At 40.0% G+C, this 26910-nt stretch overlaps 1 protein-coding gene across 3 annotated transcripts; it reads left to right on the plus strand.

The window, feature by feature from the left end:
- The first annotated feature begins 5122 nt into the window (after positions 1 to 5122).
- Positions 5123 to 26188, plus strand: LOC101878064 (glycerol-3-phosphate acyltransferase 3). 3 transcript variants are annotated; one of them, XM_031046835.2, is made up of 12 exons: positions 5123 to 5172; positions 13779 to 13851; positions 15181 to 15451; positions 16851 to 16925; positions 17594 to 17683; positions 18605 to 18698; positions 18982 to 19097; positions 20413 to 20468; positions 20821 to 20906; positions 21673 to 21801; positions 22639 to 22718; positions 23179 to 26188. In XM_031046835.2, the coding sequence occupies exons 1-12, from the start codon at positions 5152 to 5154 to the stop codon at positions 23291 to 23293; spliced, it is 1206 nt and encodes a 401-aa protein (XP_030902695.2). In that variant the 5' UTR covers positions 5123 to 5151; the 3' UTR covers positions 23294 to 26188. The 3 variants fall into 3 exon arrangements, with proteins under 3 accessions (XP_030902695.2, XP_005146634.2, XP_030902694.2); XM_005146577.3 differs by lacking the exon at positions 5123 to 5172 and adding an exon at positions 6861 to 7143; XM_031046834.2 differs by lacking the exons at positions 5123 to 5172; positions 22639 to 22718 and adding an exon at positions 6861 to 7143.
- The last annotated feature ends 722 nt before the right edge of the window (positions 26189 to 26910 follow it).

Below are 26910 nucleotides of genomic sequence, written 5' to 3' on the forward strand. Positions count from 1 at the left end.
CACCTGCCCGGCGAGGCTCAGTGCAAACCTGCCGTTTCAGTTTGCCTTGGATGGCGTAATCCTTGTGTCTACATTCCTGCTTTGTTTTTACCGTGTAAACAATGCTCTAATTTAAGAAGGCTGCTCGGTTGCCCTGCAGTCTCATGGGTGGCTTCTGGAAGGAAGGACTGCAGATGCAGCAGCAAGTGCTTGTTCCTGAGAGCAAGGTGAGGTGACCTGCTCACCTGCCTGCAAGCCTCAGGACATGACATGTCTCTGTCCAAAAGTCAGGATCTGAGCTAAGAGGGTTAGCAGAGCATCAACCCAGCATGTAAACAGAACTGCCTGATCCACATCACCTGTCTGGGAGTGTGGGTGGAGAGAACTGGGTTCATGTCTTTGGAGTGGGAGGATTGTGTCATGCCAGCCTGCAATATGAAGAGGCAGGGAACAGGCTACTGGCACTCCTATCTGTAACAAGGTTGTACCTTTTGAAACAGGACAATGAAGCTGTGAATATGTCTGGAGGTGCATTGTATTGTTTCGGGTTATGATGAGAGTCTTCTGAGTTAATAACCTAATAAATTGTGATAAAGAAGTAATAAAGGGAGAGATTAAAGTGGTGGTGTGTTTTGAAATGTGATCAGAGATCTAGATTAAAGGCTCCCTTTCACTTCAGGAGAGAAAATGTTTGATTTCATCCCTCACCAGGACTATAGCTAAGTATATTCTTAGCCTTAGACTCTCATTTCCTGACTCTTGAAATAGGATGTGTGCTCTTTGGCTCTTTCAAGAGGTATTCCTGTGACTTTGTGATCTCATGGCTGTATTTTTAGATTGCATATAAAATTGAGTTTTTTAGTGCAGTAAGAAATCCATGAGGTTCCTGGATTATTTCCTGGATAACTTCCTTCTCCAGGTGATAGACAGTGAGAAAGGGTGCCATGCTGGATCTTGTCCTCACCAACAAGGAGAAGCTGGTGGGGAATGTGGCCATGCAGTGACCATGAGATGGTGGAGTTCAAGATCCTTAAAATGGAGAGGAGCATGCACACCCAGCTTGCTACCCTGGACTTCAGGAGAGCTGGCTTTGGTCTTTTCAGGGATCTGCTTGGTAGAGTACTGAGGCATAAAGCCTTGGAAGAAGGGCTCAAGAAAGCTGGTGACCCTGCCCATGGCAGGGGGATTGGAACTAGGTGATCCTTAGGGTTGCTTCCAACCCAAACAATTCTGTGATCTCTGAATAAGGGGGTAATAAGTCTCCAGATGATGCAGAATAGTGACAAGATTAATGGAAAAGAGCTAGTATGCATTTCTTGCAGTGCAGGCCATGTGATGCTAAACAAATGGGTAATAAGTGCAACACAACTGAAGTGATACATTGCAACAAATGACTCTGCTATGAGCTGCCTTGCTGTGGTGGAGGCAACAAGAACATATGGATAAGGCCAGCTTCCATAGCTGTTTGTGCAGAAAATGGTGAATGCTGATATCTTTCAGAATTGCCTCAAGTGACCCTGTGCTGTGCTTGCAGTCACTCCTAAGCCAGAGCTGTGAGAAAATTTTATGCATTTAATCAATACAATAAATGTTGGGCAGGTGCTGACAGATTATTTTATGGCAAATAGCATGGGTGATACACAACCCATATAGAAGATTTATAGTGACAATGTATGAGATAACCTACTGGCAGTCATGTAATGCCTACACATCTGATGTGTATACACTCTGAGGCAAACGTGCAGTGAGAACATGTAGTGGATTTCCCATTTTTGTGACACAAAGATGCAAGCTTACAAAGCTACAGAATACGATAAATAAGTTTCTGTAACTGTTGCATTTATCTTGTGTGGAAATAATAACACTTACATGGTTAGAGCTGAATGTGTTACAGACAACCTGATAAGTGATACAATACTTAAACATACTTCTTCAGTGATTCCCTAGTTTAACTGTTGCTATCCGAAGATACACCATAAATAGCACAATCTTTTTGCAGTCAGTTATAAACACAGATCTGCGTAGGTGGGTGATCACTGTAGATCAGTGGTATAGATGGGATCTGTGCAGGCCTGAAGAGCAGCAGACATAAATCGGAGTATGAATGCAGAGAAGGGGGTATTTGCACTTTAGTGTGTGCAGACAGTGTGCTTTCCATAAATACATATTGCACCTGACATTGCTTACCATGCAATAGGTGAGCCTCAAGGTTATTCTGACCTTTTGGAGGGTTTTTCACAAATGAAGCATGAACTCAGTCTTGATATAAATGGAAACAAAACTACCAGAGATGTCACTCTTGATTAGCAATCAGATGAGGAGTTTGCTGAATGTAAGGTTGAAACATTGAGAAGATACAAGCAAAAACCAAAAAGAGCCTTTTTATTTATTTAGTTAGTTTAAAACATCAGGTAAAAATTTAATTGAAAAGGAGGTATTCTGTGTTGTTTTCATGTGTGAGTACACACATCAGAATTACCAGAGTTTATGGTCTGTTTGAAAGACTTTCCTATCCTGCAAAACATAATGTTGGTACCTCTGAATGTTAAGAGATGCTGAGGAATCAGCCCAGGTTTGCTTCCATGACTTTGTGTCATTGACTTTTCTAAGGGCTTTTCTAAGTAGACCAGCCTGCTTTGCTGGCTTTGTAACATTGCAAAACTTGAATAGAAATACCAGGGAGCCCTACAGCTGATGGCAAAAGAACAATTTTAGCAGTATTAACACCTTCATATACCTACTGACAATGCTAGAGTGTACTAGGTATAAGCAGCTTTTAATCATGTTGCAGCTCAAAATGGGTAAACAATATACTGTGTATATTTATGTAAAAAAGGTCAACTGATAGGAGATTGGCTATGATTGATAGTTGTGGAGCCTATTTTCATTTGCCTCAGGTAGAAATACCTCTGTTAACCTGTAGAAGATGTATTACTTGATCAGAAGCACCACCTGTGTTGTTGATGTGTCAGTGCTCTTTTGGAACTGTGTCTGCTAGGGACATATGATACTCTGGTAGTCTGATGAGAAAGGCATTACAAGAAAGCAGGCCAGTATCAGCTGCAGACTCTCCTCCGTGTGACATCCCTCCAGGCAGCTTTTGGAGTCACTGGAGTAGCCACTCCTGTTTATACCTGATTTAATCCTTCCATATACAGCACTACAGATAGGCAGAGGTCAGTGCTGTGTTTACTTCTCCTTGCAGTGAAAAAATAAATGGGTCATAGTTCCAGTTCCCTCAGACACTTGCAAAACATTGCCCAATAAGAAATTAATAGAATGACCTCAAGGATTGAGAGCCAAGAGTAGGCAGCTGACACCCACTCCATCTCATTTCCCTAGGAGACCAGAGATATCTTCATTGTTTCAAGTGAATTCTTATGATTACAGATGTCAATTTGAGATTTGTTAAACTGAAGGGAGCTTTTCTCTTAAATTACTCCTGTGTCACCAGCATCCCTTTCTTCTAAGTTGTATTTCATTCTTCCAAATGAAGACAGTTTTGCACATTGTCTAGTGACTTTTCCTGCCATATAAGGTACTTCATTGTTAACGCCGGAGTCCCGGACGACGCAGAGATGATCAATATGATCAAATGATTGCCAAACTTTATTAGATACAGTGCTCTTCTTATACCCTTACTCCCTTATGTAAGAGCCTTGGATACTGAGCTCTAATTGGTTAGTCTAGAGGTTACTATCGTTTACAGAGCTAATGTTTACAACTTGTTATAATTGTGATTAAATACCTTACTCTAAAAATACAGTGGGAAACTACAACCTTGGCAGGGATCATTCTCTGCACGAAAACATGGAAAATTACAGAGGAATAACAAGACAACTGACCTTGTTTAGGCCTGCCAAGAATCTTCTTATTTTAGAGTAACAAGACTCAGGTATCGGAATCACTCGCTATGTAGCCTTGGCTCTTTAAGAACCCCACACTTCATCATAAAGAATTGCTTGTAGTTATTTGGTAGAAATTCATCTGCTGTTACTTATTGGATCTTAAAAATGAGCAAAACTACATTCTGTTGTTGCCTGTTTATTTGAATTATTTGCGACTCCTTCGCACGTCTGGATAAAGTAGCTCTTCCAGCTTCAAAACATACATGATTACAGCAGGCTGGCTATGGGGATGACATGGAGAAGCTCTGTTTACTTGGTGAATGGCAGAGCTAAATCTTGAAGAAGTTATTATGCTGAAGAATTTCATGTAGCACCATCAGAAACTATTTATTCAGTTCATGGTGTTGGATGCATGTCTATCGATACTGGAATCAGACAAACATGTACATTTCAGTGGTTCTTTTGAAATAATAATAATAAAAAAAATAAAAGAAAGAAATCAGTGATTGTGATGGGAGCATAATAAGCTATGCCAACTTCCTGACTAGAAAAGAGGAAGCAGTGTTATGAACTGCCTGGAGAAATAAAGAATTTCCTTTCTTCTTCACGTTGTGAGCAAGTGCATCACCTTCATACAGGGCAGAGATACATTTCAAGTCCAGACTTACTTCTAATAGCAATCCTGAGTGTTTTCGATTTAAGATGTAGGCCTGCTTTGACCATTGTGTCTCAGTTGTTTCCATGCTCATGATCCCAAGAGCAGAAAGATGCTTTATAAGCTTTGCCAGCTACTTTTAGCAGAAATTTAACCAAGACTGAACTCCTGGAGTGCTGCTGGAGTGGCAGGGAATGTGACTTTGTAAGGGTTAGACATGCAGTGCAAATGGTAATGTGTCACAGGATGGAAAACAATTCTCCCTCACACAGGAGAGGAACCTCTCCTTCCTCCCCCCAGGGCACAGAAGGCTGGATTTCCTTCCCTTTATAAGAAATGTCCCTCTTTTGTGTGCTTAGGCTCATTGCTGAGGCATCTCATTAGCACATCACTACACCTCCCTGCTGTGCTCCACTTCACCCACCTTTCCTGCCTCAAATCAGGTCCCAGAAACTACCTCCACCCTCCCGCCTACAAAGTTTTTAGCGCCCAGCTGACACACATACCAGTCCCCTGTGCAGAGGCTGAAGGAAGCTCTTCAGAGATGTGCTGCCTTGTGCCAGAGGGTCAACACCCACTTACCCAGCTTTCTACTGTATGGTACCCTAGGGAACATGTGTTAGCAGGGCAGGCTGCTCGAGGAAGAGACCAGAAATGAGAATGTAAGGAATGTTAGCTAAACACAAATGGGTGAGTAAAGCTGTTGCACAATGAAATGTTGTTCCTAGATAAGCCTAGAACTACAGCCTTTTGGTGAGGCATGTGAGGAATAGTGGGTAACAGTGTGCCTGGCAGCAGCAGTGTAATGGGAGAGAGGGGCTTGCAGTTGCCATTGAGAGAAAAAGCAATGGGAAGGCATAAAGAATTAAAACTCAAACCCATGAGGTTTTGTAGAACATACAGAAGGCTCAGAAACAGGTCAGCAACGGGAGGGAAGGTAAAGTAGGCAAGTAATGAAAAAAAGATGCAAAAGAAAAGTCAGATTGCTGAAGAAGATGTGGTGTGGTTACAGAGACCTGAGGGATGGCATTCAGCAGCAAATCTGAAGGTACAAAAGCTACTTGACTCATTTTATGGCACAAGAAGCAAGTCATGGTATCGTGTGAGCTTGCAACATGTCAAGAGCCTGCTTGTTGATGCCTGGGTACATGGTATAAGCTAGAGGACTTAGTGGTGGTGCAGCCCACTCTGCTATCTGCGCTTCTGTTACTGTCTGGAGAGTACTGGGTACTCTTTCTGCAGAGGATCTTTGTGTCTGCTTTAATTTCTAAGGAATCCAGTGTGTGTGTACTGAGGCTGCTCCACAACACAAACCAAACAATGGTATGGGGATATTTTAAAAGGATAGCACTGGCTTTAGATGGACATGCTACTGTAAGCATGTGCAAAGGTAAGATATTTCGTGGACCTTTTGTAGGCTATCAGGTGGATCTTTTGTGGATCTTTCCTAGCATATCACGATCTTGGAAGTTATGCCCTAAATGCTCATGCCACCAAGGTTAGTTAATAAGGTGGTAAATGAGCAGCTGGTTGGCTCCTCTTATGTTCCAGAGATTGTTACTCGCCTTTGTTTCTTCTGTGATGCGTACAAAAAGGCAGGAGAGGGGTTGGTGTAATTGACTGAACTGTGTGTCTCCTAAAAAAATACTGAATTAAATTGTCATCATTTTATAGGATAGAAGGAGACACCTGCTTATATATTGTATTTGAATTATGCAATCAAACAGATATAAAGGTGGGTGACTTGTTACTTCACCACAGTGCATTTTGTAACCCTATAATACAGTTTGGCTAATTTCTTGTAGGGCAGTGGAAGGAACAGGTTTTATTGTATTGCCAGTTCCTGCCTGATGAAATTTGCATCTTGATTACACAGGTGTTATTAAAATAAAATAGTTAATTTAAATATTAAAATGAAATTGAAAAGCCTGACTTGCACCTCAAGCTTCAGTTTGGTTCCTTTGGTCAAATACCAAAACAAGGCAGCTATTTTGCCATGAAGTAGAAAGTCTGACTAAATAAGTCACTGATTTGAGCAAATGTCAGTTTGAGAAGTGTTTCATGTGTACTGAATGAGTTTTAGAAGAGAAGATTTTAGGCAGTCTGAAAGCAACGCCTACTTTATTCTCTATTGTAATTCACTGGTAGGATGCCTTGTGAAAGCTTGTTGACACATTGACAAGTTACTTTATTGGCAGCATCTTATTACTTAGCATATAATATTACTTATCATGTATTTTCTTTCTTCTCCCATGTATTATATCTGACGAGTAAATGCTTATCAGTTGAAAAGTGGGTGGAGTTAGGGCGGGACAGGGTATAGGAATTACATTATCACTGAGAGCTTCTGTGGTGTCAGGCTTCAGAGGGCAGCAGCCTTCTCCTACAGATAGCTTGGGCTCTTAGAATGTTCAGCTTTTGTCTCTTGGAGCTTGCTGGATTCTCCACTACAGATGATCTCATATTGTCAGGAAGGCAGCAGGTTGGCACTTTGAAGGGGTGAACATGGAAGAAAATACAGAGGGCCATGGTCTTGCAGAGGGCAAGAGTTTGTTTATCTGGACAATTTTGTTTGTGGTGTTAGTTTTGCTGCCTTCAGTATTTCGAGTGTCACTGGGGTTTGCTCATTTCTATGTGAAAATTCTAATAACAATGTTTGAGGTAAGTTGAGAATTGGGTTTAAAAGTTGTATGTTTGCCTCAGATCATGTTTAATAAAAAATAAAAGTCTGTACATTTAACATGGATGCCATAAAAGTCAGCGGAAAGAATTCCATTAACTTGGATGTTTTGTTTGTAGCTTTAACTTACAGGATGGTTCTTTGAATGGTGTCTTTAATCTAGTTATGCACCAGGTTATAACATGTACTGGTTTGAAGTCTGCTTGGGTCAAGTAGAGATTCCATGTTATATTGCTTCTAGATAAAGCTGGTTAGAATACTTCATGACAAGACAAATATAAATAAAAAGATGCATTAGTTTATGAGAATTGGTAATAAGAACATGTATTTTAGGTGTAGGTAAGTTTCAGTGTTTTGTTTTTGTTTTTAATGACATAGGACTAATGAATACTGCTGTAGGTAAGAATACTATGTGTGTTTGCTTCTTCCAGTTAAAATCTGAGGCATCCAGCAGTCACAAGTTCTGCTGTGTAGTACTTGAGGAATCAATGCAGCCTTTTAAAACTGTGATTTTTCTAGAGATGAACAGGTCATGGCTAAGATCCCAATTCTGCTGGTATCAGTAGAAGTGTTTTGGAGCTTTTAATAAGCCAGAACTACATTTAATTTTTCAAGTCTGATTTTTCATGTCCATCAGTGGCCAAAGTAGGTGCTGTGAATTCATCAGATTGAACAGTGATATATTTCCATTTTCCAGTAGATTAATATTGTCTTTTTGGCATAAACCTTCTTTTTGTGAAGATATGTTCTGTTTGTGGCAGAAAAGTTGTTACTAGTATTGTCATTATTATTAAGCTGTTAGAGCCATCTGTTTGTGCAGTACAGCATGTCTGTAACAATGATATATTTAATATGATTGTCTTACCTTGCCAATTCTGCCTTATTTCTGTCTTATAATTCTTCTCTCTTTCTCTCTCTCAATACTGATTAAGAGCTCTTGGGCAGGGACTGTCTTTGGCTGTATGAATGCCATTTAGCATAGTGTACCTGACAGCTAACTTGTGGGGTTACTTGTTTTTTCTGATACTGATGTCGATGGGAAATGAGTCCCTGTAGTGGCTATGTGTAATATTGGCTTTTATATGTAATACTTTTATGGTTTAGATCAGCCAATGTTATGCTAATTACATTCTTATTGGTGCCCTCATTAAGAGGCTTGTGGCACTTAGAACTGATTTCATCAGGCACTCTCTTATCAAACACAAACCTGAGGTGTTGCTGGGCAGCTTTGCTGCTGCAGTTGGCAGGCATGATAATAATTCCTATGTTTTTGTTCCTCCTGTGCATTTTCCAGCTTTGAAAGCCTTGTGACCCACTCAGTGGTACTTTATATAGTCAGGTACTTCTCTTTGGAAAAGCAAGTTAAATGTTTTTCTTTCCACAGTTTTTCTAACAAGGTATGAGCATGAAGACTTTGTGTTCACACTGTGGAGCATTAACTTATCAAAAAAAGAAGTAACTAAGTTTTTGTGTAGTCACCAGAGATCTTGCAAATGAGGTAATGCACAAAGACCATCTTTGGTTCCTGTTGTTAGCCTAAATGGTGAAATAAGATGCCTAGCTGGACAGCTAGCTCAAAATGCGAAGGCAGATGCTTGGTCATGTGTTAGCACACTGCTTACTATACTGTAGGAATATCAGTGCTTCAGGAAGCACCAAACAACTCTTTGTTGTTCCACCAATAATATAGCCTTGAGCACTATGTCCATTTCATTGCAGTATTTTAGTCTATTATGTAGACTAAAAAAATTAGTACCAAACTTCTTACCTTACACTTTTATTTGCTTCTTAGAGCTGTAAATGACTATGCAAAATAGGAGGCAGAGGGAAGACGTGTCTTATTTTCCTCATGTTTTGTCAATTTGAAAAAAAATTAGAGGCTGAAATCAAGGCTTTTTAAAATCAAAAGATACATCTTTCAAAGCTGTGTTTTCAAGGAAAGCATAGCTGTAGCCCTTTCTGAATTTGCTAGGAGCGCCAGGTGTTTTAGGGTGAAGTCTAAGTTTGCAGATATATTACTAAGCAATGAGTAATGGTGGCATAAGTAATTTTGATCTCCTGACTTCACTGAAATGTTTTAGCAGTGTGAACAGTGACTGGAACAAATGTTGGGTAATCTATGTATAGCAATTTTGTAGCGATAGAACAAGGAGTAGCAGGTTTAAACCTAAACAGGGGAAGTTCAAGTTAGATGTAAAGAAGAAGTTCTTTACTGTGAGGGAGGTGAGGCACTGGAATGGGTTGCCCAGGGAGGTTGTGAATGCTCCGTCCCTGGCAGTGTTCAAGGCCAGGTTTTGACAGAGCCTTGGGTGATATGGTTTAGTGTGAGGTGTCCCTGCCCATGGCAGGGGGTTGGAACTTGATGAGTTTAAGGTTCCATAGGGGAATGTAGATACTTTCTTGTTTTGTTTGTTTGTTTGTTTTTGTTTGTTTTGGTTTTGGTTTGTTTTCTTTTTTAAGAGTAAACCAAGGTTTTTTACAAAAGCAAGACCTAAGGTTTGGAAAATTGGGAATGGTTGTTTTTATTTGTGGGGTTTCAGGTTTTGTGAGGTTTTTGTGTTTGTGGGTTTTCTTTCATGTTGTGGCTCTTTGGGGACTCGTTTTTCAGGTCATATGGATGGTATGATAGTAGAACATCTCCAAGACAGTAATTTCTCAATTTCATAATTGCTGTCTCGTAATTACTGTTATTACCCTTCCTTTATCCATTACATATTTCTGGAAATGATAGCAAAGAATTTAGCTTGTTTTTTGATAGGGTTATTCTTTCCTATATGATTGTAAGCTTTTATTGTGAAATAATGTGTTTTCTCTAAGCTTTGTATTTGCTTGTCCATAATGAGGTTTGGTGGAAATGACACTACTAGCAAAACTGTGCTAGGGACATGATTCCAGCCCTTTAGCACTGCAGGTGCAAAAGAAAATATGTTTGCTAGGATGAAATTTACACCATGATTTCACAGTCCTGGGGAGAGTCAAATGCACATGTTAAAGAGCTGTAGCCCCATGTGCCCAGAGTCTTCTGGAATTTCATGGGATCTGAGCTTCTGTAGGCAGTTGGAGTATTGTTGTTTTGTGAGAAATAAGCACTTGTAGGAAAGACATCAGCCAGCTAATAACTGTGGGTTTTCTTTGAGCTGATAGCTCACTTGTACACTGAGGTGGTTAATATGCTGTAAACTCCCACTGCAGCATGGGCATATGTTGCGGACACGTAAGCTAGTGGAAGAAACTCACTGCTGTGCTTTCAAATACATGGTTATCCTGAGCTAGCCAGCGCATCACAACCATCTCAAACAAATGTTTGGGATCCTTCTCAACCCATTTAATTTCCCTCACTAGAATGGCAAGGAGATTTGTCAGTACTTTCCGCTCTCTGTGGACAGACACTGCTTGCACATCCCCTCATACATGCAATCTCATACAGAGATCATTTGATCTGGGTTCTAGTCTGGGACCTGAGAGGAGAAATTACACCTGGCAGAAAGGACTGTTGGATGAAAAGCTCGTGTTTGATCTTAGGTGCTGATTTTTACTGACCTTCTGTTTGTATGGGAAGACTTTAAACGGAGGGATTGCCCCAAGGCCTTTGTCACACATGAGAACAAAGCCAAGAAAAGGATTGAAAAATGCCAGTGTAATGAGTGATTAGAAAAAAATTTTGTGGTAAGAGGGAGAAGAGGCAGTAGAATGTGGGATGTAGAAGAGAGGCGAAAAAAAATTATTACACAGTGTGGAAAAATGGAATATCAAACAACACACTGAACTGTACTCAAAAGAAAAATGGGAGGAAAAAACAAATGATATTTTAAAAAATGAACATTCCATATTGTATAGTTTTTCATGTCATGTCCTATGAAGAAAATAGTTTAATGAAGTATTTGGCATCCTTATTTTGTTCAGAACTTAATTATAGGAAGCCTCAAACAAATGGACTGTTGGAATCAAGCTGCCAAGTCTTCACAATTTCAGCTGGCATCACTCATTGGATGTTTGGACTTCTTGTGTCCTCAATTCAGAAATGGGAAAGAGAAAAGCACAGCTCCTGAGTTCTCATTCGGTCAGCAAATTTACGAATTAAGTTGCTCCATTTAATGCTTAAATTCTTTGTTAGTTGCAACATCTGTGTTTTTGTAAGGTATTTAAAACATCCTTTCATTACTGTTTTGCAACAAAGACCAGTGTGACAGCTCTGTCTCAACACTGTGCAAAACAAAGGTGATCGCAAAGCCTTATTTTATGTTTTAAAACAAATTAAACATACAGATGCTACCAAATGCAGGACAGCATAGAAGCTGCTCTGCTGGGTCAGTGCAGAGTCTGACCCAGACCAACAGCCTGTCTTTGACAGGCATCAACTCAACTGCTTGATGAAAAGCCAAAGAGTTGCATGATTGTACAGTCCTATTGCCAGGAATGCCCTCCCAGCTGCTTGTTACTTCAGCCCCCAGTGCCAGTTCATGGGTTCAGAGAGTTTTGTATTCCGTGATGATTTTCATCGGTGTTTTTATGTAACACTTCCCATTTCAGGTAATCTCTGGCAATCTGTCCAGGACAGTGCACTCCATAACTTGTGTTTTGTGGGAAGATAGTACCTTTTTCTTGCTTATATATTCTGCCCAACAGTTTCCTATGATGCTCCCCAGTTTTTGTACTAGAAGAGAAAATATTAACTGCTCCTTATGTACCTGCTTTGTGCTAGTCCAGATTTGTAGACTTCTGTCATACACTGTCTCTTCCAAGCAAACCAGCTTTGTGTAAGCATTCACCTGTTGAAAGCTCTTTCTCATCTGCCTTGTCCTCCGCTTGGCTGACTATTTAATTATACACTGCCACTTTTGTCCCTGTTTCTCTGTGCTACGAAGCAGGAGTTTTTATTTGTGAACTTTATAAATTCTTGTTGGTTTTGATTTGTTTTGCTCATTTGAATTAGCATATATTTGGTGAGTCATCGGTCAGTGATTATCACCCTTTTCTACCTGGGATTCAAAAGCCAGCCTCCTTAATGTATTCCAAATTGTTTGAGACCGTATGAACGAACCCATTTCTGGCAGTGCTTGCCAACTGGCAGGTGCATAATCATGTAGGAGGATCATGATGAGCAAGATAAGAGTGGTAGACAAGAGAATGCAAAGCAGAGTAAGGCAAAAGTCTTTATTTGTCAACCTAGATGATTTTTATTTTATTCCTCCCTCATGTCATACAACTCTCCTAGAGGATACTGGGGAAGGGTTGAGGGACAACAGTGTATTATAAAGAGGTTAGGTTTATCTCATGTCTACCTTAACTCTCTTTTGCAACATTCTTGTTCCTCTGCCATATATTCCTTCTTATCCCAGTGTGTGGGATGCTGTTTTCATGACATCTTCTGACTCCCCAGTTCTGAATGTGTTCTCCATGTGTTGCAAAAGACTGAGAGATGGTGTACAGTTTGCCTTTCCTAGGGAACAATTGGAAGCTATAGACAAGGTGAAGATCTGTGGTGTTTGTTTAGTGGTGGGGTTTTTTGTGTTGTTTGTTTTCAATATGGGGCTGTAGTCGATAGTTTGCATGAAGCTTAAAATACCACATCACTGCCTATTCTGCTTAGTCATTTTTCATTTTCTTTTAAAATGGCAGGTAAAAAAAAGTCAGCAAAGAATAACTGTAATATCCTATTTATGCCATGATAAAGTGTCCCTTTTTATTACTGACTTCAATAGCTACAGAAGGAGATGGTCGAAAGCATGCGAAACTTAACGATAGCAAGAAGCTAGTTGATGTTAGCATATGCGGTATGTTGTAATGTGGCAACAACTATTTGAGGTCAAGCTTCATGGTAACTTAAGTGGCTGCGCATGTCAGTAAGAGGGAATAAACTGTTTAGCAAGAGTTTATCCTGAAACAAACAGATCTGTCCTTATCTGTTGTAGGTGGGAAGCCTTAATAGCAGGAATACAGGAATATCTAGTACTCATGAGAGCTGCTATTTATGTCCATAGAAGTATGATGAAAATATTCAAAACTATGAAAACTTCAAAAATTAGGCATATTGGTATATTTGCTTTTGCTAATGGAGGAGTTTTATGCTACTCTCCATAGAGAGGAGAAATTTGTTTTAACTCAGAGAGGTAAAGACAGGGAAAGGTGATTACTAAAACTGCTACTTCAGAAATGCTATGGATACGAAATGCTCTCCTCTGTTTTCTGTTAACAGAAACTGCATGAATGCCCTAAAACTGAGGTAATCTTCTTTTATTATTCAAAATTATTTTTTAAATCTATTTTTTCCAGCATGTCTCTAATGTCAGTGATAGCATTTCTCATGATTCTATTGCCTGAAGCTAGCTGGGGAAGAGAGAGTTTTGGACCTCACAGAGTCTCTTAGGTAGCTCAGTAATTTGTGGGGCCCAAGGAAAAAAAACCTACCTGCTTGTGCCAGACCATTTTTCCTGAAAATGGCAAAAGGTAATCTATGTAACAAATGAAAAGGAGGTGTGCAGGGTAGCCTGCGCTGAAAACCTAAGAACTGGCTTCAATAAAAGAGGCTTAGACAATTCACCTAAGGTAATTATTGAATGTCTGGAAATGATGAAATTAAAACCATCAACATCTGTCTCTCTTGTTTTGGGAACAGTGGGCCACCCTGCAGATTGAGGAGGGAGTAAAAAAGCAGAAGGCGATGGCACTTGAAAATTTAATCTCCACTGGTAAGATCTCTGAATGAAGGTGACACAGCACTATTCATCTTGTTAACAGGAAACTGTTTTAAAATCTTGCCTAGAAAAGAGTAAACAGGAATATAAATTGCAACTGATGTTTATAAGTAAGAAAACTGGAATAGCAAAAATGGAGTTTGATGGGCAAATAACCGCTGAAGTAACAAACCTACAAAAGAGCTTTTAAGTACGTTATAAGCAAGGTAATTGGTGAATGGTTGAGTCTTCTGACTAAAAGTGTTATGGACTAGTGTGGGTATAGAAAGATGTTACTGATAAGCATTTGAGAAGCTGTCCTTGTGCTCATGAGCATTTAGTACTTGACTCCATCAGCTCTTTCTCTCTCTATAACATTAGTGAGTATTCTTTGCCTTTGACGTTGCTCTGTATGGGTTCTCTCGTGCTTCTTGTAACTTCTAGCATGCAAAAAGGTGGGGTTTGTCAAGTAAAGGAGCTAACCATCCCACAGATCATAGTTACAATTTGCATCCTTTTCTAGGCATGGGAATAAAGCCTGAGAGAGTAGTAATTTTTTTCTTCCTAACTACTTTTCCTTTCTTCTTTGACCAAAGGGGACTGGGCTAAATTCTCGTAGTGATCCTTTTACCTGTAGTGCCATGTTTAGTCATGTAGACTGCTTGGGTTCTCAGCTAGTGAATTTAGGTCTGATGATTTCTTGGAGATTGAAGTTTTGACTGAAGTGAAGCTGGATGAAAGTTTATGATTGTGATGTGGACTAGTATGTTGATTGAGATAATTTAAATGTATGCAATGCTTCTACGTTACACAATGTATAACGGGGGGGGGGGGGGGGGGGGGGGGGAATCTAGACACTTAGAAGTTTCTTTATAGTGAAGTGACTCCAAAGGAAAAAGGGTATGTGAAGAGAGAAAAATATCAGAGGAAGGTGTTTGCAACAACTGGGATAAAGTAAAACTAAATAGCAGCAATGACAACAACTATACAAACACTGCCTGAAGCTGAGTCAAGGCACCAGGAGGGCTCTGCAGTCTTGGCAGTACACTGTTGCCATTTCTAGATGTGTACATACATGTTGTAGGTATTGTGCCCAAGGTTTTATTTGCAGCTTGCTCTGAATGCTCCTTGCCTTTCTTCAATAATTTAGCGGTATTATATGGCCTGGCATTAGAGAAGTAACTTCTGGAATTAAATGCCAGTACATAAATGAGACATAATGATGAAATTATAGTGCTTGGAGTAGGAGGAGAGCTATTTCTAAAAAGCAGATGTATTTTACTCTCTTTGGAATCCATACTGTCCATTCCACTGTGTGGAAGGAAGACTCATTTCCTCATGCAGGGATCATCCAGAGAGAGAAAACCTCCATGGAAGAGGAGCTTGCGGGCCAGCGTGGAGGGCGCTTCAACCTTGCTGATGTTATGTACTTCTTCAAGAAAGGGTGTGAGGCAGTTGCAGAAGATGAAGTCACCCAGCGGTTCTCCTCTGAGGAACTGGTGTCCTGGAATCTCCTCAGCAGAACCAATGCTAACTTGCACCATGTCAGCTGGCAACTGACTGCTGTGTGGGTCATTGGGATCCTAATTCGGTATTGCCTCCTGATGCCTTTTCGGTAAGCCAGATGTAATTCACTGCGATCTGTTTTTCATGATTCTATGTTGCTTTTTGCAAAAGATGTGAAATAATATGCTATTGACTAGTGCAGAATGAAGAACCTGGCAGGACTTCATTTTCCAAGACGCCATCAAAACTCAAATATCCCTAAAAGAAAAAAAAGGTGCTGAAGATGCACATTTCTCATGTTCAGGATGTTAGTAATTAATTTGGTTTTAAAATACTGGTATGTATAAAAATGATTTGGAGATCTTTTTGTTATGTAAAGGAACAACTGTTTCCACTGAAAGGATCAGTCACTATACGCTGAACACTTGGGATGTGAAACAAAGGCAATGTTCAGGGAGCACAGGGCTGGATGGAGAAACACCCATATAGAATGTATTCGATTTTCAAACTTCTAAAATTGTCTATTAAGCAAAACCCAGCCTTTATCATATTGACCAAACGGTTACAAGAATAACAGTTACAAAAATTCATGTGTTCTTGTAAAGAGCAAGTGCTTTTAAAATTTATTTCTTTGGGAGGATGGAATGTTCAAATCATAGCAGTCAATCACATAGCAGAGCACATATCCTGCTTCCATTTACATATGCAGCTTAAAAAGACAACATTTATGTAGAAATAGCTTCAATATTGGGTTTGCTCAGTCATTGGTAACAAATGTAATTTAATTTTCGTGATTATATAGTAGCTTACATGTTCTGAAATTTCTGGATAGGTTTAAAAAATTGAAATGAACCATCCCTTTTGGCACTGAGAAATCTCATCTGCATTAAAGAACACCAGCCACTACTCGCCATAGAATCACAGAATAGTTAGGGTTGGAAAGGACCTTAAGATCATCAAGTTCCAACCCCCCTGCCATGGGCAGGGACACCTCACACTAAACCATATCACCCAACTCATCATCCAACCTGGACTTGAACACTGCCAGGGATGGAGCATTCACAGTCTCCCTGAGCAACCCATTCCAGTGCCTCACCACCCTAACAGTAAAGAATTTCTTCCTTACATCCAATCTAAACCTCTGCTGTTTAAGTTTCAACCCATTACCCCTTGTCCTATCACTACAGTCTCTAATGAATAGTCCCTCACCAGCATCTTGAACACAATGGCTTCTTTACCACGTGAGAGCTTCAGATCAGTGTGTGGTGCTTTTTGGAAGACAGACTGCAGGCAGCACGAGGTTTTGTGTACACAGTGCGGAATTAATTGCAGGAAAACATGTGCTCGTATTATCCTGTTGGCCTTAGCTGGTTTTTATTGCGATTTAGATGGTATTAGTGACAGAGGGAAGCATTGTGGAATGGATCAAAGGGTTAAGGAAAATATTTTCTTGTTTATTCTTCCAATTTTGCTTCTTGGCATTTAATTAAGATTATTTTCCTTTGTAGCATCTGCTTGGCTGTTTTCACCATCCTTTTGCTAATATCAGCCACTACGGTAGTAGGACAGTTTCCTAATGGGAGGTAGGTATTTTCTGAGGGCTCTTGCCATTACTTTTTTATTTTGATTACTGTGTTGAAATATAAATCTGCTTGAGTCCAGAGGATTAATGTGGACTATCATGGGGTGACTTTTTCTCTACTGTAAGCTCATAGAGCACTACAAGAGAGAGTATGGCAATGGCACCTGAAAGTGGACATGCAATGGAAGCCAGATAGATACTGCTGGAAGCATGTCTTAGAGTAGAAAATACAGTATGATCTATTTGAGTCATAATAGGACAAGTAAATCACCTGTCCTGAGCAATTCTATATTAGTCCTATGAGATCGTTATGTCTTGTCAGTGCTAAAAATGCAAATGTGATTTGTCAGCTAAATATTTTTCTACTAAACTAATGTTAATGAATGAGTCAAGAGTGGCTTTTTCCAGAGAAAAACTATAAAGCAAATTCCTGACTATTATCCTCTCTGCTTTGAATCTTGTATGCTTAGAATAGATTACAGTAGAAGACTGGAACAAGAATATCTTTGATACTTGATAAGCTTCTCCTGCATGGCATTGTTAGTGCAATGAATCTTAGTATGATCTTTGTGATCACAGCTAGTGGGAATAATTTGGGGAGTTTACATTATGTTGTTCTGTGAATGACTACATAGATGTGGAAATGTATGTTCATTTCACTTCTTTCAGAGTTAAACACTGGCTGGCCAACCAGGTTCAGATGATATGTGCCACATTAGGTGTCCGATGCCTGAGTGGCCTTGTTCATTTCCACAACAGGTGAGTGATGCCACCCTCCTCTTGTTGAGTGGGTATTGATTTCTTACAGTACTCAATGTTTCAAGTTGCAGAGTGGGATTCTTATTCCATTACTGCACAGATACTCTGATGGTACAACTTGATCCAAGAAGCTATTTGGATCGTCAAGATTTGTCAGGATGTTTGCATGCACAACTGTGTTTTCTGTTGTCTGTTGGCAGAGTATGTGAAGGTGAAGAGTACTATGTTCTCAATTAAATACACACACATTTTTCACAATGCTTGCCATCCATGCGTTATAGTCCCATGCAAGAACATAACCATAAATATCCAGCTGTCCTATCAGACAATTTTTTTGGTAACTAGCTCTTCATGCTCCTCCTAAAGTAAGTTATGGATGGTATTTCAGGCAGTTTTTGTAATATCTTGCTTGCTTAGTGATGGAGCTTTATGTAACAGGGGCTTCTGAAATACTTTTTGTTTATGCTTTAGAAAATAAGAAAAAGCATGCTCTAGTGTCTTTGCTTTTAGAGTTTTAGTGTCCAACTATTCTTAGATATATGCCTCTGAATGTTAATTTATGCAGCTAAAATGCCTATACAAATGAAGTCTCATATCCTCAGCTAAAAGGAAACTGATTTTGGTGAAATACCAAAACTACTGAAATATGAAGGGACTCTTGAAAGTAGAAAGCAAAATGATTTATCTGCTGTAATGAACTGCCAGAAGTTTTAATATGTATTATACTAATGTTTAGTATTTTCAAACGTTTTGTGCCCTTCTACTTCCTACGGATCTGCAGATAGGCTGTATGCATGAAATACTTTTGTCAGTGAGAGTCTCAGTTGTGGATGTATGCTCAGTGGATGGATCACCTAATGGGTGTAGCCTGTAGTCTGCAGAATAAACACTAAGTAATTACTTTTGTGGTTGTCACTGCAGAGAAAACCGACCACAGGAAGGCGGCATCTGTGTAGCCAACCACACATCTCCATTAGATGTTCTAATCCTGGCCAGTGATGGATGCTATTCCTTGGTATGAACAAGAGAGTTGGTAAATATTGGTAATGTTGGTATGCCCTTAGATGTAGTGTTGGGTAAGAGGATAAAGCTGCTGGTGGAAAGAGTAGGATTTGATAGCATTCAAACTCACATTCTGGCCTGCAAAATAATAGACACAGGCAAGTGCGTGTACACTTTTCAGCAAGAAGATTGGTATAATTTGTGAATGAGCTTAGAAACGGGTGCATTTGTGTTCAGAATTTTATCATTTATGTGTAGTAGTTACCCATAGTAACCAGTTCCTTTTGGGCTTGCAGGTTGGCCAGACACATGGAGGGTTTTTGGGACTTATTCAAAAATCTTGCATGCAAGCTGCTCAGCACGTTTTGTTTGAACGCTCAGAAATGAAAGACCGTCATCTGGTGAGGAAAAAGTAAGGTAGTGAGGTGTTTGCTTAATTGTCCTATCAGGTCTCTTAATGGTGAGGTCCAAGCCCGAGTTGAGTCTGTTCTCATCCTGCATCTCTCTTTGGTGGGCAGATGTAGGTTGTCATCAGTGTAAGGTTTGGAACTGTGCCATCAGTGAAGGTGCAGTGTGTAGCAATCATCTACTGAACTTCTGATTGTTTGTCCCGTAACCTCTAGGAATTTCCACATTGCCACAGTTGCCTTGTCTGCCACAGGCAGGATTGAGGAATATCAGGGCAGAAATGGGAATCCTGCCAGTACACCTGCTTCCCAGGTCATGCTACATTTTTCAACAGCTATGAACATTGAAGATGGTTTTATCTCCTGTGAATAAAGGGTAAAAGGAGGCTGATTGTAGCAAAAAAAAACCAAACCAAACCCAGGAGGCTGGTGCTACCATCTAGCAGCTAGAACCTGGAAGACCACCCTGGAAAAGTGTAGTCTGTTTATATAAAACTATACTGCTATCCAGGCCTGAAATATTGATTCTTGGCAGAGACAGCATGTTGGACTTTAACATCATGAACAGAATTGACAGCATGGCAGTTCTTACATTTTCAGGTGCTCACAGAGACTGTTCTTAAGTCATCCTATATCTTCATGAAGTAGAGGGCAATGCAGCTAACGTTAAGTAAATGTCTGCGACAGTTTGTCCTTAGAAAAATTGAGAGGGTCCCCAGATGCTTTTTTCTTTTTGATATCTGATGTTTTGGTTTTGTTCTTTAATGCAGACTGGAGGGGAACTGCATGCTTTTGAGTCATAGGAGGAAAGACAGGAAAATGACAGATTTTGTATGTCAGTAACATGCTTAGTGGTAATACGTTTGCTTTTAAGTGATGCAGCAAATATGGGGAAAATAGTGGCATATTTCCCCTATGTGTAGAGAATTAGATACATATAAAACTGTTGTTATGAACCTAGAATACATGACAACTTGAAATATGGCATATATGTCACTCCAGAGAAGATTTTGACTGTGTTCATAGCTGAAGCCTGTCAAAGATAAGGAAGTGATTTTTACATGATTCAAGTACCACCATTCTCTGGCTTCATGATCACTGGGTTAAAATGGTAGTTTTGTAAAAAAACTACTTTTGCAATTAGCAAGAGAAAACCTTGAGATAAAGACTTGAAACTAACATATATCCTGGCTGAGGCTAGGGTAGCAAAGGGCAATTGGGCAAGACTTTTCTTGTCCTAAGTAAGAGGTAATGGGTGTTTAGGTTCTTGGCCAAATACAAATATGAAGCATACACTGAAATTTTACTTTCTCTCCACAGAATTAGAGAACACATTGCAGATAAGGCCAAATTACCCATTTTAATTTTCCCAGAAGGTAGGCAACAACTATATTGATTTTATTGCTCTTCTCACCTTTTGCCACTGTGTGCAGTTTATTATACCCAGTCTTTGTAAGTGAGATGTTTGGTTGGTTTTAGTCTGTGGAATTAATTAGCTTTTGTGAGATATTAGAAGTCAGATTTTATTACTTTACAACAGCTTTTTGACAGTCTATTTTCTTAAGTGTATAGTATGGAAGAGAGAACAGGCCCTGGGATTATGTTTGAGAACTAAAGCTTATTTCTCCTCTAGCAACTTAAGTCTTCGTAAGGACAGCTTTTAGGATTCATTTGCTGATACTATTATTTGAGTGGATTCAACTCTTAATCTGTCTCAATTCTGGCCAGGTACCTGCATAAACAACACATCAGTAATGATGTTTAAGAAGGGAAGCTTTGAGCTAGGAGGAACCATCCATCCGGTAGCAATCAAGGTAACGTATCTGCAGTTTTCCAAACATGGCAGGACTGTTTGCAGAAGCTTCTCGTGTTAGAGAAGCTGTTCATGTGTAAACCTTAAAAAGGTGTTGTTCTGTGTGAATAAGGTACTGAATAAACCCTGAGAAAACAGACTCTTTTCATTTGAGCAGTGTCTTGCAGTTCAGTGCAGTATGGAAAATGTTTTGCTGAGTATCTTTACAGCTGGTTAGGAGCAACCTGAAAAGCACAGTTGCAATTCCTGTGCTGCATGTTCAGCTCAGCCTGTTCTTTCTGTTCTAGGGCTTCTTGCTATTGTGTGCTTTAGGTATGAAAGCGCTTTTCTTAGCACTTCCAAGGCTTTCTGAGTAAACCTAGCTCTAGATACCTTAGTTGCTTTTTCTGCAACTGTAATGTTGCATTTCTTATGGAAAGTCTCATGGAAATTGTTAAAACTAGTGTGAGCATTACCAAGGAAACCTTCGTATTCAGCGTATCTGTAGATAACAAGTCTTTACATTTTTAATGAATGTTTTATTGAGATGTTTCTCAATGTGTCTGTCACAGTTTATGGTCTGTGCTGCTTTTGGAGGTCAACTTAAAAACTTGTAATGAATGCTAAAATGTGGAGCTTAACTCTGAATTTATTGCTGGTTTTTGGAGGTGTGATTTGCCCCTAATTTAACAAGTTGAACTGTGACTTTGTGGCCAAAAAAAAAGGCAGTTTATGTGATTTAAATTAAGGTAGCAGATCATGCCCTTTTGCTTATTCTTGTTTTTCAGTATGACCCCCGCTTTGGAGATGCATTCTGGAACAGCACAAAGCATTCCGTGCTGACCTATGGTTTTAATATGCTTAGCAGCTGGGCTATGGTCTGCAATGTGTGGTATCTGCCACCAATGGTCAAAGAGGTACTTATGCTGTCATATACTTTGAAAATGCTCGTGAAATGTTGTCTGGGAGGAAGCCTGCATTACTACGCATGGCGTATTGGCATTGTGTTTACAAGTCTTTATTGACAGCTTAATGGATAAAGGCCAGAAAGCAACACTGTGGTATGAAAATTAAGTGAGCACAGATTTATTTGGGTAGTTATCTTCAAGTAAAAATTACTCTTGCAGGTATTCAGACATTTCTGCATCATGCTCCCTATTGCTCCCAAACAGCATCTTTACTTGGGTTCAGCTGCCTTGCTGTCCTCTGCTCACAGAGACTAAAAGAGATGTTAAAATGTGGTTTTATGTTGCAGGAGTACTGCCCCTCAGCCTGGCACAGACCTCCCTTTTTTACTCCACAAGTAATACTTAAGATTCAGGCCTTTTCCTTACTCCGTACTGACGTGGTTTTGCCGTGTGTCCCCACAGTACCTTCATCTGCACAGCTTCCTTTTACTTCCTTGTTTATCAGCCCTGCAGAATACCCACCTTATCTTTTGCCAGCAGCTTTACCCCACAGCTGAAGTACTGGGAGCAGATGTATTTCCCGTTCTGGCCAGACCTATGACCTCATGCTGTGTGTTGTTTGAGATTGCCTCAGAAAACACAGAGCTTTCCACTTAGTTCTTTTTGGCATCAAATGGTAGCAAACCAGGCAGCTTTCCCTAGGACCATCTGCAACTGCCCTGCAGGTCACATTTGGCTTGAGGGCCTGGCATGAACCCAAGTGCCTGCTGTCTAACAAGAAGTATCCTTATAAGTAAAACAGAAAAAATGTTTCAGCTGCAAAGCAAGTAATTTATTCTTTGTCAGGAAGAAGAAGATGCTGTTCACTTTGCCAACAGAGTCAAGGCTGTTATTGCTGCTCGGGCAGGAATGTCTGTTCTTCCTTGGTAAGAAGCAACACCTCCGAGGTTGGGTTTAAAGAATTTTAGGTGTTCTGAAATGTTAGCTTGGAATCCTTTAAAAATTCTTCCAAATTTGCTTTGCTTGCATTGTAGTCCATCATCCTTCCTGACTTTTGAGTCAGAAAATACTACTTTATTCCTTGAACAATTCCACTAGGATAAATAGAATAATAAACTATAAAGAGAAATGGATCTGACAGGTGAATGTAGCCAAGAGGTAGTATTTGGTGAAAAAAAAATGATCTGCTTGTTAAATACAAGGTTAAAGGCAAGGCATTGCTTGTGCTGTGTACATCTTTACAGTACAAATCATTTAGCATTGTATTGCAAATGCCAACATTTGGGATGAAAACTGCTTTGATTATGTATTCTAAATAGTGTAATGTATTTTTGCCTTTTTCACCCTGAAGTGAGCTCAAGGCTGTTTCTTTTCTGTGTCTTTCAGGGATGGGGGGCTGAAAAGGAAAAAGGTCAAAGAGTCTTTCAAGGAAGAGCAACAGAAAAAATACTGCCAGTTGGTAATAGAAAATGGATCTGTGGGAAATGGAAATGTTTGTTAAATGGTATTTATTTTATTTCCTTTCTTAAATTACTTAATCTCTACCAGAAAATGGGCAATTTTTTACATTAAACCTGACATGTTCTCTTTCTGTCCCTGTAAGATACTTTGCAAATGACACAGCAAGGAAAACATAAAGAGCTAATATTTTGTATTAAACAAAGATATCATTTATGTAAGTAGGAAGATTTACAGTATACTAGTAAAATTCTCACTGATGTTGAATGAGAAGAATCTGGAATAAGTTATGAGGTTCATTAAGCCACCTTTTAAAAATCTTTGCATTACACTGAAGTGTACTAAATAGTAACTTCTGAACTTGTAATTAAACCCCTCTGTACCTGGATTGGTGGTTTTCCTGGGAGCCACAGTCAATGTTGTGCTGTAGAGGCAGCTCTCCAGATTTTAGAAGATATTAGGATATTAAGCAGCTCACCAAAATATGTTTTCCAAATTGCAAGTTGAAAAGAAGTGTTGGATGTCAGAGGGAAAGAGGCAGTCACTGACATCACCCTCCATGTCACGGGGATGGAAGCTGTTTTGGAACTGGTGGTTGCCTACGACAGTGGACAAGATGTGTTAGAGAGACCCTCCAACACAGGAGGTTCAAGAAGGACCCCCTTGCTTTCCACCTGATCCTCAGATACTAGAGGGGCTAGGTGCATCTGGATTCAATCCTAGTCAACAGCTTACGTCTGAAAGGAGTGTGTAGTGCTTGCATCTCCATATCTAAATCTGTCCTGCACGCCAATCAGTTTTACTGCCATGTTGCAAAGGGGGTGTCCTCAAACCCTTTACTTTTGACCAGCCTGACAGTTTCCTAAGAAAGTTGGGACTCTTGTGTCTGACCAGCCCATCCTGTGTCTCATTATGGGGACCCCACTTTACAGCCCACCACATTGGAGCATGATTTGACCAACTTGTTCAGAGACCTGCACTGACAGCGTTCTCCAGTTAAATCCTTTATTACAATTATTCAAGTCTCTGGAGACTCATACAAAAAGGACTTCAGCTGGAGATTTATACAAAACACAAGCTTGTGACAAGATAAGGTTCAGAGATTGCTGGTGATAAGATACTGTCTGCAGAAACAAGTTTGAAGTGATACACAACCAGACTACAATTACTACCTAGCATAAGTTATTCAGTATGCATAATATAAAGTTCTTGCCTAAGAGGTGTTCCTGTGGCGGAGAAGACAGGTTCAGCCCGTCAACGGATCCCAGAGGTTACAATGGAGTCTTCTCCAACTCCTCCCCTTTCTATACTTTTATACTTCACTTTCATGTGGAGTTTGAGTGACTGTAGTAATCCATTCTTTTATTATTGATTGGTGTAAAATTCTCTCACTTTTAAAGATGCAGCCAATGAAATATATAAAGTGTGTGCTCAGAGAGGGGTGGTCATACCTTGGAGGCGGGTAACTTTGGGGTGGAGGTGTGCATTACTATTTACAACAACATTACAATGAGCAAGGTTCACTTAAGGAAAGTGATTTCACCATAGTTGCTGGCTCAGCAACAGACATCTCTTATATTTCCCATTTGACAACTGTTACATGGCTTATAAGCTGTGTGTACCATCCAGGCAGATTGTCTTGCCTAGGGAACCATGGTGGAGCAGATTCTGTGCATGCCAGGCATCCTGAAAGAGGCAACTGTATTTCACCAAAAAAAGGTTTCTGTAATACTACAAGTTCTGCCAGATCCCAGTTTTCCCTTCTCCCTCCCCCTGCACTGATTTTCACACAGACTTTCCAGGGTCCCACTAACAAACAGCAGAACAGCATCCCTGATGCCTATGTGTGTGACAGTGGGATAAACTAGTTGCAGCCAAGGACAATATCATAGCAAAATACATCTTATCTTTTATACTGTGTCTTCTTATTTTGCTGTATTCCTTACTGTGTCTGTTTGTATGCATTACGCAAATTAAAGAAAACCTGTGACCTTACCTCTGTTATCCTCTGTTGTAATTATTTCTGGATAATTGGTGCCAAGTTATAGGCTTGGATGGAAGAGAATGAATATTTCAGTGGATCAGGCACTCAAACAGCCAAGCCCAAACTTAAAAAAACCCCAGTCTGTCAGTGTAAGTAATACTTTTTTGGCTTATTTATTTATTCATTTTCTATCTGTGGGAAATACACACAAGTTGTATCACCATCTTAGAGAAGCCTGCGTCTCTGCTTCAAGAGGACAAACCTCCTCTACTCTTCATCACTTAATGTGTCTTCCTTTCAGATCCTTACCCTGTGGATCTTGCACTTCTAATTGACTGGGTAGCCTCTTCTCCAAATAAAATATGAGGGCCTTCTGATATGGCTAATCAGTGTAGGGGAGACCTACACTGTAAAGCACAGCTTTGCTTTGTAACTTGGTGCTGCTTTCTGATACCTACATATGAATCATCTAAGTGATGTTAACTGTTGCTGGAGTCCTTAATTCTCTTGACACCAAATGTCTTTTTCTACAGCTATGTCTTATTTGGGAATGTCTGAAATGCTCTTCTCTCTCCAACTTCTGCTTACCTGCTTTACGTTATTGGGACACCCTTCTTTTTCTTGACTCGCTGTTGTTTTTAAGATGCATTTCAATAATGCGATCTACATGCAGGACGAGAAATGTGAGCAGCATGCCATCTAGTGGTTGCGATCTCTCCCTTGCTCAGTTGCCTGATTCCGGGGAATTAATCTTTCATTTCTCCTACATTTCCAGGAAAACACGAATACATAGAAATAACGCTGTATATCCCAAACACAGGATCTTTGATTATCAGTCATGGTGTACCACCAGCAAAGCATGTGCTTGTTCTAAGTTTTGGCAGCCTGGGCTCTGTGCAGTTTCCCTAGGCTGTTTCTTCCCTATGATAAATCTAAATCAGAAATGCTTCTGTCGTTCAGGTGCTTCAAAATCAGGTAGGGATCTAATCTCTGATCTTCTATTTGTATTTTAACATCTAGTAGAGGCAGCAAGCCTGGGATGCTCCTGAGGGCAGTATGGTGCTTCATTTGCTGGCATAAGTTTCTTCAGTACCTTGACACTGTTCCTGACTGGGGGCTGGGGACCCTGGCAGAAGAAAACATGTTTTCAGGATACTGAGGCAGATGTTCTGAACTTATACTCTACCTACACAGATTTCCTTAAGCTGTAACAAGAACAGTGAGCAGTTAGTGCTGAATTCCACAACCCGGCAGTTTATACAAACTCTTCCTTATGCAGCCTGCCTTGAACAAAAACAAGAAAAGCAGCCTGGGCAGCTCTTCACCTGCTCTTTGTTTTTAACCTCAAGGCACTCTATAGGACATGTGTTGGTTATGTGTGCAGTTTGAGGCCTGATTTGAAGTAAGCCAATGGAGATAGGTCACAGATGCATTACAGGTGGGACCTCCAGGTTTTTTAGTTAGTCTCTGCAGGATTTGCTTTTGGCAATGTTTGTGCTGAGGTGAATTACCCATTGCTCAGGTTCTTTTGAGCATTTTTCCCAGCTGTGGTGCAGATTGTGGAGATGGTCTGTGAGGCATTCACAGGTTCATTTGATTTTGGAAAAGTAGGCTTAGAAGTCAGTGGACATATGGTAGAGAAAGAGGCTTTCTTGGCTCATTGCTATTTTATTGTT

The sequence above is a fragment of the Melopsittacus undulatus genome, chromosome 7, assembly GCF_012275295.1.
Source record: "Melopsittacus undulatus isolate bMelUnd1 chromosome 7, bMelUnd1.mat.Z, whole genome shotgun sequence".
Taxonomy (NCBI): domain Eukaryota; kingdom Metazoa; phylum Chordata; class Aves; order Psittaciformes; family Psittaculidae; genus Melopsittacus; species Melopsittacus undulatus.

Coding starts and splice junctions, on each gene's coding strand:
- LOC101878064 (XM_005146577.3), top strand. CDS start 6,988: ATGGAAGAAAATACAGAGGGCCATGGTCTTGCAGAGGGCAAGAGTTTG. Junction 13,852..15,180: donor TGAAAATTTAATCTCCACTG/GTAAGATCTCTG, acceptor TTCCTCATGCAG/GGATCATCCAGAGAGAGAAA. Junction 20,907..21,672: donor TCCATCCGGTAGCAATCAAG/GTAACGTATCTG, acceptor CTTGTTTTTCAG/TATGACCCCCGCTTTGGAGA.